Source organism: Meleagris gallopavo, chromosome 12, assembly GCF_000146605.3.
Source record: "Meleagris gallopavo isolate NT-WF06-2002-E0010 breed Aviagen turkey brand Nicholas breeding stock chromosome 12, Turkey_5.1, whole genome shotgun sequence".
Lineage (NCBI taxonomy): Eukaryota > Metazoa > Chordata > Aves > Galliformes > Phasianidae > Meleagris > Meleagris gallopavo.
Genome location: NC_015022.2, coordinates 1,257,620 through 1,273,599, shown reverse-complemented (window position 1 = coordinate 1,273,599; position 15,980 = coordinate 1,257,620). Strand labels below are relative to the sequence as shown.

The 15,980-nt window shown below is 46.2% G+C and overlaps 1 protein-coding gene across 1 annotated transcript in view; it reads left to right on the top strand.

Annotated features, from left to right (window-relative positions):
- Positions 1–15,980, top strand: part of HCN4 (hyperpolarization activated cyclic nucleotide gated potassium channel 4) — a 99,661-nt gene that overhangs the window by 61,364 nt on the left and 22,317 nt on the right. The window contains exons 3-4 of the mRNA XM_010717165.2: positions 222–383; positions 8,009–8,227. Of these exons, the coding sequence (XP_010715467.1) occupies positions 222–383; positions 8,009–8,227 (381 nt within the window). The remainder of the gene's footprint in view (positions 1–221; positions 384–8,008; positions 8,228–15,980) is intronic.

Sequence of the window (15,980 nt, the reverse complement as noted above, 5' to 3'; positions counted from 1 at the left end):
TCAAAGGGCAAGAGGGGTGAGTGAATACAATTTTGTATTTTGGTTTTTAATCTGTTTTTCAGCTGGTTCTGCTCACATACAGTGACTGACCCGAGCTAGGCTGATGCAGCCTTTCCTGTTACATTAGAAAGGCTCTTGACCCTGATACTGCATCTAATTTTGCTGGGTTGGTTGGCTGGTTGGGGAGCTGCCATCTAATCTGCTCCTGGTTGTCCCTGCAGATCTTCCACATGACCTACGATCTGGCCAGTGCAGTTGTGCGCATTGTGAACCTGATTGGAATGATGCTACTGCTGTGTCACTGGGATGGCTGCCTCCAGTTCCTCGTGCCTATGCTGCAGGACTTCCCTGATGATTGCTGGGTATCCCTCAACCGCATGGTGGTAAGTGCTTGCCCCTCGTGCTCCCCAGGCCACTGCTCACAGCATCACCTTTCAGCTCCCCATCTACTGCTGCCTCCTTTTAGGGTCCTTCTCCGCTGTCCAACAGGCACTGGTAAAGCCACTTTGGGCATGGGGACTCTTTGGGGACAATCTCAACAACAGGACAGTGTCGGGACTGCAGAGTAGAAACCAGGCAACAGAGCCCCTGCAGCAGAAGGCAAGAGCCAGGCTCCCCCTCCTGGCAGGAGACAGCAAAGAGCAAGAGTTAAGGTGTCTTTCCACTGAGATCCGGGCACATTGAGGCAAATGGGGGGCCTAGAGCCCTAGAGCTGGGTCTGATCCATAAGATGCTAATTCCCATGGCTGGCCTCGAGGAAACTGCTCAGCCAGCTGCTCCATATCCACTTGAAGGATGAATGTGATCACACCGCATGCTGCACAGTACTGCAATAAAGTGGGCTGAAACAGACTGCCATGCCACAGTTTGGCCTTCCCTAGTAGGAACAATGGCCAGACTTCCCAGTGAGGTCCCAAGCTGTGCACTGTTGCTGTGAGGGAGATTTATACCATATGGTACGTGCGCAGGGATTTCGTGGTACCTTTCAGCCATCTCACTGAGAATTCAGGATCTTTTATTCAAAGGGACAATGTCCAGTTGATTAAGCAGCAAAAACTGACAAAGCTTAAAAAATTGCCTCTTATTGCAGCTCTTAACCTCTAGATTCCCCCAGCCAATTTCTTCTTTAAAAAAATAATAATATCGGGCATTCGGGCAGAACAGAACAAATGCAGAATGTATAAAAGAACTGCCAGCTTCCATGGCTTCCACATGCAGAGCTGTGGGCCCATGCTGCCCATGCCTGAGATGAGCGAGCAGCTGTCAGAAGTCCTCTGTTTGGGGGCTTGTTTGTTTATTTCTTCCCTCTGCAATAATCGTTCGTTTCCTGCTGTTGAAAGGTGTCAGACTGACAGTTCTGGAGACTACAGCCCTTTATTTATCTACATCAGAAGAACAACCCATGCAGCAGCTGCCCTGTCTTCCCTGTGCTGCTTTTTTATTATTTATATGACAGGAGCAATGAAAGATCAGGGCCCCATTGTGCTTGTGCTATTTGGGTTCAAAAGGACTTACAGCTCCTTGTCCTGGAGAGCTCAGAGCTGCAGACAAATCATCTCCATCAGATGAAGTGACTTGGCCATGGAGACCTTGCACAACAGCTTTGGAGGAGCAGATTTGAGCCATGTTTCCTTATTCCTAATGTGCTAGACCCTAATAACTCGTCCTCTTTCCACCTACTTGGTCCAGTCTTCTGGCTGAAAAACTGCTCACTAACCAAATGATCACTGAGCATATGTTTTTGTGCATTGAAAGCTTGGGTGACAGCCACAACAAAGGATTACCACCTCATATTCTTACTGCTTAGCCTGTACAACTTTCTTAGCTGCAAGTCTGAGGATAGAGGGGGAAGGATGCAGAGGGCTCAGCAGAATCTCCAGGAGGCAGGATAGAAACTTTTTATTCATAGCAGGGCTATGCCAGGCAGGGACTCATGCTGCAGTACTTGTCTTCCCATCCTGTGAAGCTGGGAATTAAATTTGCCTTGTGTGATTTTTTTTTTTCCTCAGCTTCTCGTCTGCAGCTAAGTCACCTTAATTTTTTTCACTTCATAAAAGTGAAAAAAGTGATGATCTCAGTGACTGCCTCAGAAACAGAATCTCAGGAAAATGGGATGAAGAACTGAAGAGATGGTTGTGTGTTCCACCTATAATTTGGGTGGCTTCTATTCCAAAGTTGTTCCGGAAAATGCCAGCCCAAAAATAACTTAAGAACATTTTTAAAAAGTATATATGGAATCAGAGAGTTTCTTCTCACAATAAAGTTCTGTTCTCTTATCTCCTGATAAGACTTCCAAATGTGTCAGTGGTAGCTTCTTGACCAGAGATGGAAGCGAAGGGTGTAATTAGTGCAACAATTTCCATATAGTCCATTGTGAAGTAATGGGAGAGTCAGGAAACAGCAATAAACCAGCAGCCTGGGCTGTCCTCAGGCTTTGGTGCAACGGTATTGGTTTGCAGAATGGCTTTGAGTAAGATGTGATGGGCGCGGGTGGGAGGACAGCATGGCTTCTGTTGGTGCCAGTTGGTAAGTTGGATTTGGGGTCTTTTAGTTCTGACCTGGTCACAGCTGTGAGGGGAGTATTCTTGGTGCACAACTGCCGTGATTGCATGTAAGAGCCAAAAAGCTTACCACTGCAGGTTAAAAAAAATGAGTTGTGAAGCTGCTGCATCCGAGCGGAGGTGAACAAGAGATGCCAAATGCTTTGTGGGCTTTCTCCTTGAGTGCTGTTCATCCGCCATGCCAGAGTTTCCCACCTAGCTGCTTGGCAGTCCATAAAACAGCTCTGACTCCGGTGCAGTGGGAAAAGAAGATTCATCACCTCCCATCTGCTTTCTAAAGGCTTGATCCTCTTCCAGGGGATCTGTGAAGCATCTGATGTTGCCAAAATCATATCAGGGGCTCGATAAATCCCTGGGTCCAGTTCATCTTGTTATTTTCTGTGCGTTCCATCCTTCATCTTCAGCAATTGTAGGAATGACTATCTTTTTCTTCTTACTGAACTGTCTCTGAAATGGCAGGGATGGATGTTTTTGGTACTAATTGCTCAGCCCCAATCTCAGGGGCTTTGGCGCTAGCTTCCCTACAGGGCACTTTGTTAAAAAGGGAAACGCTTGTGAGTCAGCTCCAGAGAGGCATATGTGCAGGCAGCAGCATCTCCCCACGATGACCCTTGCCTGGCAGCTCCTCGTCGAAGAAATCTGAGCTCTGCTGAGACCTGAAAGCTGCTGGAAACACGTGGCTTGCTCTCTTGGGTGTTGTGCTGAACTGATAAACTCAGCAGGGAAGGCAAATATCCCCATGTCAAATGCAGTGACCTTGCATAGGAAATACTAATCATCTTCCCTTCCACCAGAAGGAGAGTAGCTCCCCCTTTGAGCATACCAATCCCAACCCATGACACATTTTTTGGTGTTGCTGATGGAAAATAGGAAGAGAAGCTGGCGCAGCATGTATGGCAGAAGACAGAAGAGTCTGGCATGATCTTCTGGGTGATTCCGAACTCCCTCCAAGCCTCAGGTCCAGCAGCTCCCTCACACTCTCTCTCAGTAGGCTTATGAAAGCTGTGCAGTAGTTGTTCATGTTTTATAAAATCTGTCAGGAAGCAGCTGCAAGGGTAGGGCTGCTCCACGATACTGTATGAGCCAGGAAGCAAGGGTGACTCCAGCACAGTGCCCTTACCAGCTGGACCTAAAGAGGGTAGGCAGAGCAGAATTGGTGATTAAAGGGCCCATTGACTAATCCAGAGAAGGCAAGGTGATAACCATAACATCCAGCATCCATCCATGGAATCCAGTTAGGAGCAGCAATATAAGGGACCAGAGGCTACAGCAAAATTCAAGGCCTGCTAGTGTTTGGGGCTGGGCAGGCATACAGCCCTGACATAGCTCAGACAAGGACTGGGTGACCAGGCTGAGCTCTGCTGGAGATCCCGGAACACTGGGGTCATGGACCTGGGGCAATGAAAATTTTCTGGTGCACTCAAAGTCCTGAGAAAATCTTCTATAAGGTGAAGGTCATGCAAAAGCTCACCCTGGAAATAAGACCAGAACAGGCAGGTGCTATCCAATATGAAGTTTGACCCATTATCTTCATTTCTGGTCCCACTACTGCTGTCCTCTAACCTCCATCTGAAGGTGTTTTCCCTGCCTAGCAGTTGTGGTGTTGTTCAGGGGAGGGCAGTGATGCTCAGAGGCCTTTATTCTGCAGCACAGCACAAATGGTGTGCAGCAGCAAACACGGAGTTTGCTCTGAGGGCACATAATGAGATCATTGCTGAGCCAAAGGTGGGAGTTCACAAAGTGTACTCGTGCCCTGTTTGTCTGGGCTGATGGGCTCAGGTGTGAACTGCCTGTAAACTGCAGCTCATCTGACTAGGATTATATATGGAAGGGAGTTGGATGCTGAGTGAAATACGCTGCACTACAGACAGGCTCTTAAAACTTAGAAATGGTAGTGGTGTATATGGCAGGCATAATGGTGTGCCCATGGATTGTGCTTCTACACCAAGAATTTGCCAGTATTTTCCAGTTTTTCCATTGCTCTCTTTCGTCCTGTCCTGTGGGGGTTCAGCCAGATGTTCCTCAGATCAAGCAAAATCCTGTGAGACCCTGTTCTTTTTCTTCAGGTGCTTTTGTAAGGTACAGCCGATTCCAACGCTGCCTTTGAAGAGTTTCAGCGGTGTGCTTCCAAATATCCAAGAGTGGAGATACGAGCAGAGGCATTGAAGTCCAGACACTAATCCCAAAGAAACCCTTATAGTCCTGCCAGTGTGGGTGTTAAAAACAAGCTAGTTTGAGAAACCACTTCAAAGTAATTTTAACTCCCATTTGCAAATGCTCATAGTGCCTGGCATGCGTTTGAGATAACATCCCTCTTGACGATGTTCAAGCACAGATCTATAGCTCCATTTTAGCTTGCTTTGAGATTTAGTTAAGGAGGAGCCATGTTCTTTCTGCAGTTTGAGGGCCTCATTTATCTACCTTAATGGATCATTTTAGCCACTAGGGTGTATTTGTAGTATAGTCCTCCACTATAGGGGCTGGTTTGGTACACGGGCAAGCTATATCAGTACAGGGCACTGTGACGCTGATAAGCCTGTGGGCACGTTTGGAACCAGTGCTGCTTCTCTGGATTACATTCTTGGCCTGCCTGTTTATTCTGTGGGAAACAAAAGGGTGTAGAGTAGGTTTGAAAAATAAAGATATACTCAGACTTCTAAGGAAAGAGTAATCACAAAGACTGTGCTGTGAGGATCCAGTGCTCCTTACAGACGCTTAGAGGTTGTGTCCTAAAGGTAACTGCTTTGGAAGGTTCTTCTTTCATGGAATTGCCTCTGTTTTAGCAGTCCTTGATCTCTCCTCCCAGCAGGCCAAGCTGCTCAGGACCATTGTAAACACCCTGTGTTGTCTCCAGTTCTCTCCCCTCAGCCTGTCATTACTCAGCCTGGCACAAAGCAGGCTGTCCTCGCAGGGAGCCATGCTGCTGATGGAAACTGAGGTCATTGCTCATAACTACAGAGTTCTCAGGGAGCTGGAAGTGTTTCTGCAGGCTGCTTGGGCTTGTTGGTATTTGACATCATGGGTTTGGATGACTAATTTCCACACTGCAAGCCTCCTACACCCAAAAGTTTATTGGGAACTGTTGGCTCCTGCTTACATAGGCAGGAACCAAATCTACGGTGGTTCAGTGACTTGCCTGCTCTCAAAACTTGAACCTGACTGATGCCCAGACTCTCCTCTTTGATCATTCACAGTCATGAAAAACCCTTGCAGCCAGGTTCCTGATGTCTGAGCAACCAGCTCAGCTGATCTTTTTCTGTCTTCCCAGATTCCCTTTGGAATTTCAGCTCAGCATTTCTTTTCTCCCTGCCCTCAATTCTGTTACAGAGATGTGCTGCCCTGTTAAACTACTGCCACACTGAACTCAGAAGGCAGCAGCATTTCCATGGTACCATGGGAAAGGTATTTGCTTTGAGAACCTTCTGGCTAAGATGTAGAACTGGCCTGAGAGGACAAGAGAAGAAGAAATCACACTTCTCTCCATCAAGCCAAGTACACACCTCTGTCTTTTCTCTGCAAGACTTACCTATTGGCTCTGTAATAGAAAGGCAGGCTGGGGCATGCTTAACCACTGTGTTGTGGATTGCTGCTTTTCTCAGTTTGTGTTTGGTGCTGGGACTGACTCTTCTCCTTGCCTTGTCAGGCTTCTCTCAGGGAGCTGCATTCAGTCCTGTATAGGCATCAGAGCACAGGTGTTCTTTGCCTTCTCCTGTAGCTGACTCCCCCTTTGGGCTGCACCTTTTCTCACACACGGGGGCAGTCCATCTGCAGTCCCAGGAATAGAGACCCAAAGACCACATTATCTTTCCTGTGGGCTCAGGGGGAGATTTTTCCAGTGCGGGAGGTGAACTGGTTCCTGCTTTGTTAGGGAGGTGAGCCCAGACAGGCTGGCGCCAGCAGGGAGCCATCCCTCCTGGGACCCTGGATGTGCTGCTGCTTCTGTGTCCGCTTTGCTGTCACTTCTGTTGCTTTGCCCTTCTTGTTGCAGTGTGAATCAGGCCTGCTTGCATAATGTAACTGGATATGGCTAAGGTAACACTGTCTCCTGTCTTTGTCCACGTGCTTATCTCCTACACAAGCATTAACACTGACCAGAGGTTCCAGCTCTTCGCCACAGCTCACAAACATTAACAGTGCTCTTTGGTTCTATTTACTACTTGTCAGCTTACTGAAAAATTTCCATCAACATTAGTGACACCCAGAGAGCTGGTTTTTGTAGACAGGTCATCAGCCATCCACCTGACTGTGATAAGATCCCTCCAGGGAGGCATCCAGTAAACTCCAGGGCTTCCCGCGTTGCAGGTCACCAGTGCTGAGCCTGCTGTCTCTCTGAATGGAGTTCACAGAAGTATTGCTCACCTGTCTGATGAGCCCCAAACCAGGTCTTCTGCACAACGACCTTCTGAGTTGCTATGCTGTCTGTATCTGCACAGCTATATCCAAAGTGTATACCCAGCACCTTCCTAGGAACGGGAAGAAGACTGATGAACGTACAGATTATGTGCTGCAATGAATATCACCATAGCAGTGGTATTTTTTCACACGTCTTGTAATAGCAGTGTGTGATGACAGTGCATTTACTTTACAAGGTTTTGTGGCAAGGACTTGCTAGCATATAATACCCACAAGATAGTAAATGTACTTTGTGCTGTTCTCTGAGCTCAAACTAATCAGAGTAGTCCTGAAACTTATGGTGTGTTTTTCACTCTTTTGCATGATGTAATCGCTGAGGTGCTTCTGCTGTTCATTGTGGTGGGAGAGCACAGCATGTCTGAAGGAAGCCATTGACTTCAGCTGGCTTCTCACTGTGGTTTATTTCATCTCTCAAATGAATCCATCTGTAGTTTGTTCAGCTCCCTGAAAAGGCCCAGTTTGACCCTGCAAAGAACTCTCTGCCTGGACATTATCATCTTAATTTTCTGCCCTCCCCATCTCTTCAGGTAGTGACCAGAGACCCTGGACATTTCATAAACTGCTGGGGAGTAAACGATTTTCCCTGCTTTAAGACCTCACTGCTGGAAGGCTTGCTCAGGCTCCCTTCTAGCAGTTCTCTGAAAAATCCATTTCTCAGTAGAGTGACCGTTTGCATCAGTCCCTTTTCCCACACATGGGTCATTTTGAACACATTGCAGTGCATCATCTCAGTGTATCCCAGGTTAGCAAAGTGTCAGTCAGGATTTCTTTCTGAAAGCTGTGCTGGAAAGAATGCGTAGAATCTGTAAAAGCCCTGACCAAAGTCAGTTATTGTCAGACAACTAAATGTAGGGTTTGTAGATATATCCAGCGTGCCCAACACTTCTAAGCCATCACATTGTTTGTTTAAAACATAGAGGTGCTTTAAATACGGACTTTGAGTCTAACGTTAGGTATCGTTTTCTGAAATGTGTTCATCTCAGTGAATGTCTTGTCCCACTGCTAAAGCTTTGTCTGTCTATCTGTCTCTTTAGAATGACTCCTGGGGGAAGCAGTATTCCTATGCGCTGTTCAAGGCAATGAGTCACATGCTCTGCATTGGGTATGGGCAGCAGGCACCCGTTGGCATGTCTGATGTATGGCTCACTATGCTGAGCATGATTGTCGGTGCCACCTGCTATGCCATGTTCATCGGCCATGCCACAGCCCTAATCCAGTCCCTGGACTCCTCACGGCGTCAGTACCAGGAGAAGGTAAGGACTGGGCTTTGCAACCCTTATGTCACCTAGGGGTGGTTTACGCATCGTCTGGAGGAGATCAGGGCTATGAGTGACCCACGTGAGAGGCCAAAAGTGCAGCGTCTTTGTCACTACTGTAGTTTATTGGTATTTCATAACTATTTGTTTACCCTGCAGAACCTCAGAAGGAAGTGGATGCAAGATCACATGAATAACAGTAGGGCAAGTGGGGGATTCTTTTTGTCTCTGACTGTTTAGATTGGCATTATCAATGTCAGTGGTATCTAAAATTGTAAGTCACTTTCTGATATCTTTTTTCAAATCCTGACTAAATGTTCAGAAAGAGCAGCGTTTGTTTAGCAAGCACTTCCTTTAAAAATATCCAGATTAATCACATCAGTGCTCATGAGTGAAACTACGTAACAAACCCAAAGCACAGCTCGAAGCTCAGAAGCACCAGGTAGGTTCCCCAGGTAGCTATCGAATTAATTGCAGTTGTTGAGTTGCATAATGTAGGACACAGACAGAAATGTCACCACTGATCAGATTACCACTGCTATTAGCAGTAGCTTCTGGTGGTGGGTTTAAGGTGATGCTGTGAGTTTGTAAGATGTTATGGAGCAAACAGGGTCACTCACCATGATTCAGCAGATGGTGCAATGATACTTTTCCTTCTAGGACACAGGTGAGCAGGGCTTCTGCCTCAAGTTCTGGTTGAACCAGCACCTCCACAAAACAGGAGAACTTGTTGAAGAATGACTGTGTGTAACTAAGAGCAAGGGCTTGGAGGGCTCAAGGGTGTTATGGTCAGGGTTATATGGGTACATTTGGTCTGAAGACTTAAGAAGAGGAAGAATGAGGTGCTAGTCCTATTCTGACACTGCTTCTTGTTAATTAAACTAGGTAGCTATTGTTCAATCGTGAAGTATGGCTGGCGTGTGTTGGCTTAAGAAGGGTGAGTTTGAAGCCGTTGCTTGGGAGGAGGTGAGAGAAAGGATGTGCAAGATGGGCTAGAACGAGTTTGAGACACTGGGATTACAGTGCTGGGCTGCAGAAGGACCTTGCAGCAGAGCAGAGACTGAAAGCAAAGCCCAGAGGCTGAATCATGCTCTGAGGATAGGGAATATCTGAAACCACAGCTAGAGCTAAAACAAAAGCTCCAATTGAAGATGTGTGGAGGACTGGGTTACTTCTTGCTTCTGTGTTCCAGATTGGCTGGACTAAGGCTAATTGAGAGGAAGGCATGCCAAAGAGAAGGACACTGCAGCACTTGGAATGCAAGCTGATAAAAATCTGTGTGTGCAGAGTATTTATTCAAATTTGTTTGAAGTAGCATAGAAGTCAAGGACTGATTTGCAAATCCAGCCACCTGGTCAACCGAGCTGCAGCCAAGTTTACACCTGCAAGACAGCACACTGCAATTTTTTTCCCCAGCCAGGTCTGGAGACAAGGGCAGAACTTGTCTGTAGATGTTTGATTCCAGTCAGTGCTCTGGGAAACCAGTCACCAGAAAGCCAGCAGGGACTGCAGCTGGGGTGGCAGAAGTGTGAAATGTTAAATAAAGCCTGATTAGATTGTGGAGATGTGAATAAGAGGGTTAATAGATTTGGGAGAGGAGCTTTTTGACAAAAGCAATAGATACAGGGATAACAAAGGATACATTTCATGTGTAGTGGTTATAGCAGGTTCATTTCGCAAGGTATTCTCTTAAGAACAAAGCCTCAGGGACTGAGTACATTCAATTTCCTCTTGCAAATGGGACAAATGATGGTCTAAAAACAAATATGTATTTACTTTCTGCATTCCTTAGCACTTGAATAGCCGTGATTAAAATGAGGCCGCTTCGTGATTTGCAGCCCTGCGACTCAATTTAGTTCAGTCCTCATGGGACAACGTGGCTGTTGAAGCATATTATAAGCAAAGAATCTCAACAAGTTGGCAGGGTCGACTGGGAGAAGCACAGAGCAGTTTGGAGGCTGTTGCTGAATACACCTTCAGGCTGCAGACAGGGCTCTGCATCTCACCTCAGCAGCAGCTCTGGCTGCAGAGATTTTATCAGGTGTTCTAGGAGCAGCCAAAGAAGGAGGCAGTGGGGAGGGAGAGGAGTGGCAGAAATGAGTATAATAACAGGACAGAAGGGAATAGCTAGACACTTTACTTTGTGTAACCTTCAAGAAAAGGTTTGGGAGAGAGCTTGTAGTGAAGTTTCAGGCTGATCTTTTTCTGCCAAGCCAACTTGTTCTTCTCTTGTACAAACAGGGTTTCTGAGAAGGGGAATAAGACATGTGCTGTCTGTTGGCTTCAACAGCAGGCTTGTCTCAGTAAATAGGACGTGATTTGGTCCCGTCTTTCACTCTTGATTAGATTCATTTGGACAGACTCCCTCTTTTGTCTAAATGTCCTCCTGTAGGAGATACCTGAACTTCATGCCATGCTGGTTCTGCAAGGCAAGGAGGCCATAGAGGATTGGTGGGTTGATAGGAACCATGAAGATATTGGAGATAGAAGTTGAACCCTCCAAATCAGTGTAGTGCCAAGGCTCCTGAGTAGAAGAGGAGAGTCCCGTGCGGTACAGAGCTCTCCTACCAGCTCAGGCACTGAAGTGGCACAGCCTTCATGGCTCTGTGCCATCCCTAAAAAGCTCTGAGTCAGAATAGCTCGTTAGCTCTGGCACTCTGAAATGGCTGTCTTATTTCCAGTCCCAGTGGCAAAGTTAGAAGTTCTGTCCTGCATTGCAGGGTGTGTTTTGCCCTAAATGATTGCCTGCAGTCACACAGCAGAGACAATAGCAGGCTCAGGAGATGACTCCTGTCTCTCAGCTAGTGTCTAGCTAAAAAATACGTTTGCACCCTTAAATGCTGTCCTTTTTTTTTTTACATTTGTACAATGGGAAAATATTACCAGTCCGTCCCAAAGGCATCTGATAGAAAAATTTCCCAACATCTTGGTATAGAGTTAGCATATTGTAAGTGAATCTCACAGCTCTGACCAGAGGGGAAGCCTCACACACCTCTTCTCACCCAGTGCTCCGTGCTTCTACTCCCAGCTGTGCAAATTCACTCTGGTGCACCACTCCTCATGCTTCTCTGCTGAGCTGATTTCTCTCTTCTGGCTTAGTTTTGTTTTCTGCTAGATCAGTAGGCTGAATTGCTGCATATTCCAGCGAGTGCCAGAGCTGGGTAATGGCAGAGGAGGTCCATAAGCAGGAGTAGAGGCTTGAGGCCCCTTTCAGCTATTCTTGGATGAGTTCAAATCTTAGCACGTAAGTTTGTCATTGACTGTAAAATTGCCACACAATCTACATTAACTGTGGCTCACAAGAGAAGGAGAGTGTTTTGGGCCCAGGAGATGAGCAAACTAGGCTGGTGTGCAAGTTATTTTCCTTCTTGGTGCAGGTTGCCCTATTAATTTCCTTCTCTAATCCTACAGCTCAATTGGATTAATATTTATATCCAGTCACCACAAACAAACACACACACTCATCCTCTCCAATTGGCTCTGTAACCTTGAGGCTTTTGGGAGTGGTGATGGTGCTGCTTACTGCAGCCTTGCTCATTGGAACAAAGCAGGGAGAGACTCTGGCTTCACTCTCCCATCGCAGCAGGATGCAGGCAGTAATGGGCATCCTGCAGAGAGGCTTGGCTCTCCCGCATTATCTTCTCAGGTACATGCAGAAGAATGACTGATGATAGGTAGGAATTGCTGCTGTCAGCATTGCAGAGACCAGCAAAGCTGTAATCTCTCCTGCCAGAGCCTCATTTCTACACAAGATCTGTCTCTGGTTTTCTCCTGAGCTCTCTGTTCTCCACATTCATACCCCTGCTCCCCTTCCCCTAATAATCTATCCAGTTCTTCTCGTTCTTAAAATACAAATTAAAACTGGGGAGATACTCACATGTTCATATCATTATTCTTAATAATCACCTGCTGCAGCACAATTGCAAGGGGCAGCATTAAAGAGAGAACTGCTTTCTGAATCCTGCAGAAGCACTCATGATCTCTCAATGCCTGAAACAGCTGTGTAGTCACCATTATCACAGCCCTTCTTGCACAGATTCATCCGTGGTCTGGCTGTCCAAGCCAGCTCTCAACAATTTTGGTCCTGATCCTGCTGTCATTGGCCTGAACACACCAGAGAGGATTTTGATGCTGGCAATTGGGAAAAAAATAGTGATTGTAAAGGCTGAAGCATAATACATGGAACATACAGTCTTTGTTGGAGGACAAAGCAAATGTTGGACCAGTATTTGTCAAGGAAGAAGTGAAGGACTCATGTTAGGGGAGGGTTTGAACCTGGTGATCTCATGTGGTCCTTCCCATAGCACTGTTGTGCCTCAGTGCTACAAAGGGAGCTGGGGATCCATCTCCTGGGCACAGTCAGTCTTTGCCCTTCCCTGCGGACCAGCAGTACAGAGTCTTAGTAGGCAGAAGGTTTAAGAAAGGATTTTTTTCTTCTGGTAAGTAATTAAACTTTAGAGCTGCTGCCACAGGGCACTGAAAAGGCCCAAAGTTTAATGAACTTCAGAATATTTAAAGAAATTCACACAAGGAAAATCTTCCAAGTATTACTGAATGCCCAGGTGCAGCTTTAACTGGTGGCAGCGGGTAACCCTTATCTGCTTTTGTCAGAAGCTAGGAGGGTATGGCCATGATCTAGGCTACTGTGTGCCTCTTTTGTTCTTTCTCCTTTTCCTCAGAGCATCTGAAATTGTTGAAGAAATCACCTTTCGTGTATCTTTAGGCTGTTGTGCTTTGCAGTTTTCTGAACTGGCTCCCAGTGAACGTGTGCAAGGAGTTCAGTGCAGAGATCCTAGCTGGGGTCCTGGATAGAGTATAATCACATTAGCCTGGCAGCATGCCCTGCTTATTAGCTCCCCTTCCTCCCCTTCTCTAAGCAGAGCTAATTAACCCAAGCACAGCACTGCACTGAAGTTATATTAATTCTGGTGGCTCCAAGGTTGGCTTAGCTAGTGCTACCTTGGGGGTGACACGGCACAGACCTATGAAGATAACTTATGTCAGCTGCTATGTTAGCGCTGAGGTGGGTAAAGACTGCTACTATTCCTACATGTGCTCTGCCACAAAACTGTCAGATGGGAGATTTCCCACTCATTAGCAGCCTGGACAACATTTGAAGTGTTATTCCCTAGTTGGCTGATGTCTTTGATTCCTCAGGTGGCATTCCCCAGGTTCTTAAGAGACCAAAGGGGTTATGTAGAATTCTTCCTTCCTGAGCTAGCATCTCAGTTTTGAATGGTGGGAAGGCTGTGAAACTCCTTGACTCTTCTGGTGATATGCGAGAGGCTCAGAAGCATGCAACGCTCAAGAAATTGGAGGTGTCTGGAAAATTTAATCAAATTTCCTAATGGGAAAAAAGTTTGGAGAGCCTCGCTTTATCCGGTTATGACTGTATGAGTTGTGTATTACCTCAAGTCTGCTCAGAGATGGCCTGAGAGCTATTATGTCCCACGTTACTGTGAATCAGAGCATTTGGGTTAGATAACAAGGCGTAGAAATTATGTGATATATTTTTTCTAGCTGCAAGGGCTGCTGATGTGCAGTGTCTCAGGCAGTGCCTCCAGGTAGGTTCTTCTGTAATCAGGGCTGGCATTTCTGGCAGCTTTGTAGGCCAGTCAGCTCAGGATTGTGTGCCCAGCACAGCAAAGTAGCTGTCCTACAGATACCACATCCATCTTCTTTTTCATAGAATCACAGAATCACAGAATGGCCTGGGTTGAAAAGGACCACAGTGTTCATCTAGTTTCAATCCCCTGCTATGTGCAGGGTCTCCAACCAGCAGACCAGGCTGCCCAGAGCCACATCCAGCCTGGCCTTGAATGCCTGCAGGGATGGGGCATCCACAGTCTCCTTGGGCAATGCTTATAAGGAATCGTTAATAGGCTGTTGCAAACAATGTTTGTTAAGTCAGTTGTTTTAAGGTTATTTAATTGTTTTCATTAGAGAATCTTGGGTTGATTATAGCACGAAAATGCTTTCTGAATGAAAACCTAATGGTTTCTTCTAAAAACATCTTGCAGTGGAATTTCCCCCCCTTTATGGCTGTAACTGAACTGGAGTCAAGTAGTTTGTTTTTTTGCAGAAGAATATTTTGTGATGAACGTCCTATTTCTTAAGAGTGCTTACCCACATCTTACAGTGACACTGTAAAACATCCTCCAGGTACCCATGCAGTGATCAGTTGTCACAAAGCAGGCAGTTCAGCACCCAGGAGTGTGTCCATCTTCCAAGCAATAGCACCCCACAGACAACATAGCTGGCTGAGTGGGCTGACATACAGAGTTCAGACAGTGCCCTCCCAGTGGTCATGCAGAAGTTGGTGACATTTTGGTACCTTTCTATGACATCTTCACAAAAGGAGACACAAATCTCCCAAATCTGTAGTTTTGCCTTCTGTCACCAAGTCTACGTTGAGGATTGGTCTTGGTCTGCTGTATCAAAGATAAAGTGATTGTAGCTAAGATTTTGACATCTTAATTCTTTCTGAGAGTGGAAGCCAGACAAATAGCTCTGTTCTTTAAGCAGTGTCAAGCACAGCCTGGGCTGAGCAGTATGTTCGTGCACGCACGAGCGCTGCGTGTTGTCACGGAAAGGAAAGTGCTCTTGCCTCAGCAGTTCTTTGTATCCCAGTGTGGGATTTCAAACTTCATTATCAGTTTTGAAATTCACTTTGGCACTTGAACCAGAAATAAATAAATAAATAAATAAATAAATACATCACAATGTGAAGAGCTCAGGCTCCCTGCTGAGCCACCTCTCCTGGCAGAAAGCTGCTCCCGGCAATTCTGATTTCACATCAGACTCACTGTTCCCTTTCCTACATCTCTAGCCTTTGTCTCCTGGTAGACTTTACCTCATTTCTCTTGTCTTTCTCTTCTGATGAAAGTAATGTTGATCTCTTTTTCCCCCACCATGCTTCCAAGTATGTGGATCCAGCAACGTGACCTGACATCTCTAGAATGTCCTGTGATAGGGATTTCACAGTGCTTGAAGAATAAAAGATCCATTGGTCATGTCCAAATGTCTGCTGTGCTGGGCTGCAGATGTATGCTAGGATATGCTGGTCTTTCCCAGGTTGGTTGTGGAAAACAAGCTGTTTCTGTGGCCATGGTGTAAGGTTTGTACGCAGTACACTCATAATTGCAGAATTTTGCCATCAGGCAAAGGATTAAAGCTTAAGGCAGAGCACCTGTAATAGCAAACAGGCATTGCCACAGAATTTAAATGCAAACAGGTAATTGCAAACAGGTCTGTCTGAAAGTTCTGGGATTTCATCTCCTGAGACCCCTGAAACTCATGGACGTTTCCATCACTTGCAGCTCAGCAGGGCCACATCTTATGGCACTGTGGCAGCCAGCTCATTGCAGTGTGCTGAACAGCACCCATGGTGGGATTCCCTGCTTGTGCTGTGGCCACTGCAGTAATGCAGCCAATGGGAGGAGGTAAACAACTGCTTCATCAAGCCTGTAATTGACCCTGCTGACATCTCGCCACCAAGACATGGGATTGTCTGAAGCTTAATCCTTGCCTGAATAGCTACTGATGAACAGCAAGGAGAGGCAGCAACAGAGGCTCCTCATTGTAATGAATGTTGTACAGAAAGTGGAAAACTCCGAAAATTCTCTGCTAGTGTCTGTGGTATTCATAACAGAACAAGAGCTTGAGTCTACATGAGATCATTTCTGAAGGTATCACTGCAGTAGAGTTAAAAGCATGCAGTGTATTTCAGCATGTAACATGCAGCACTTGA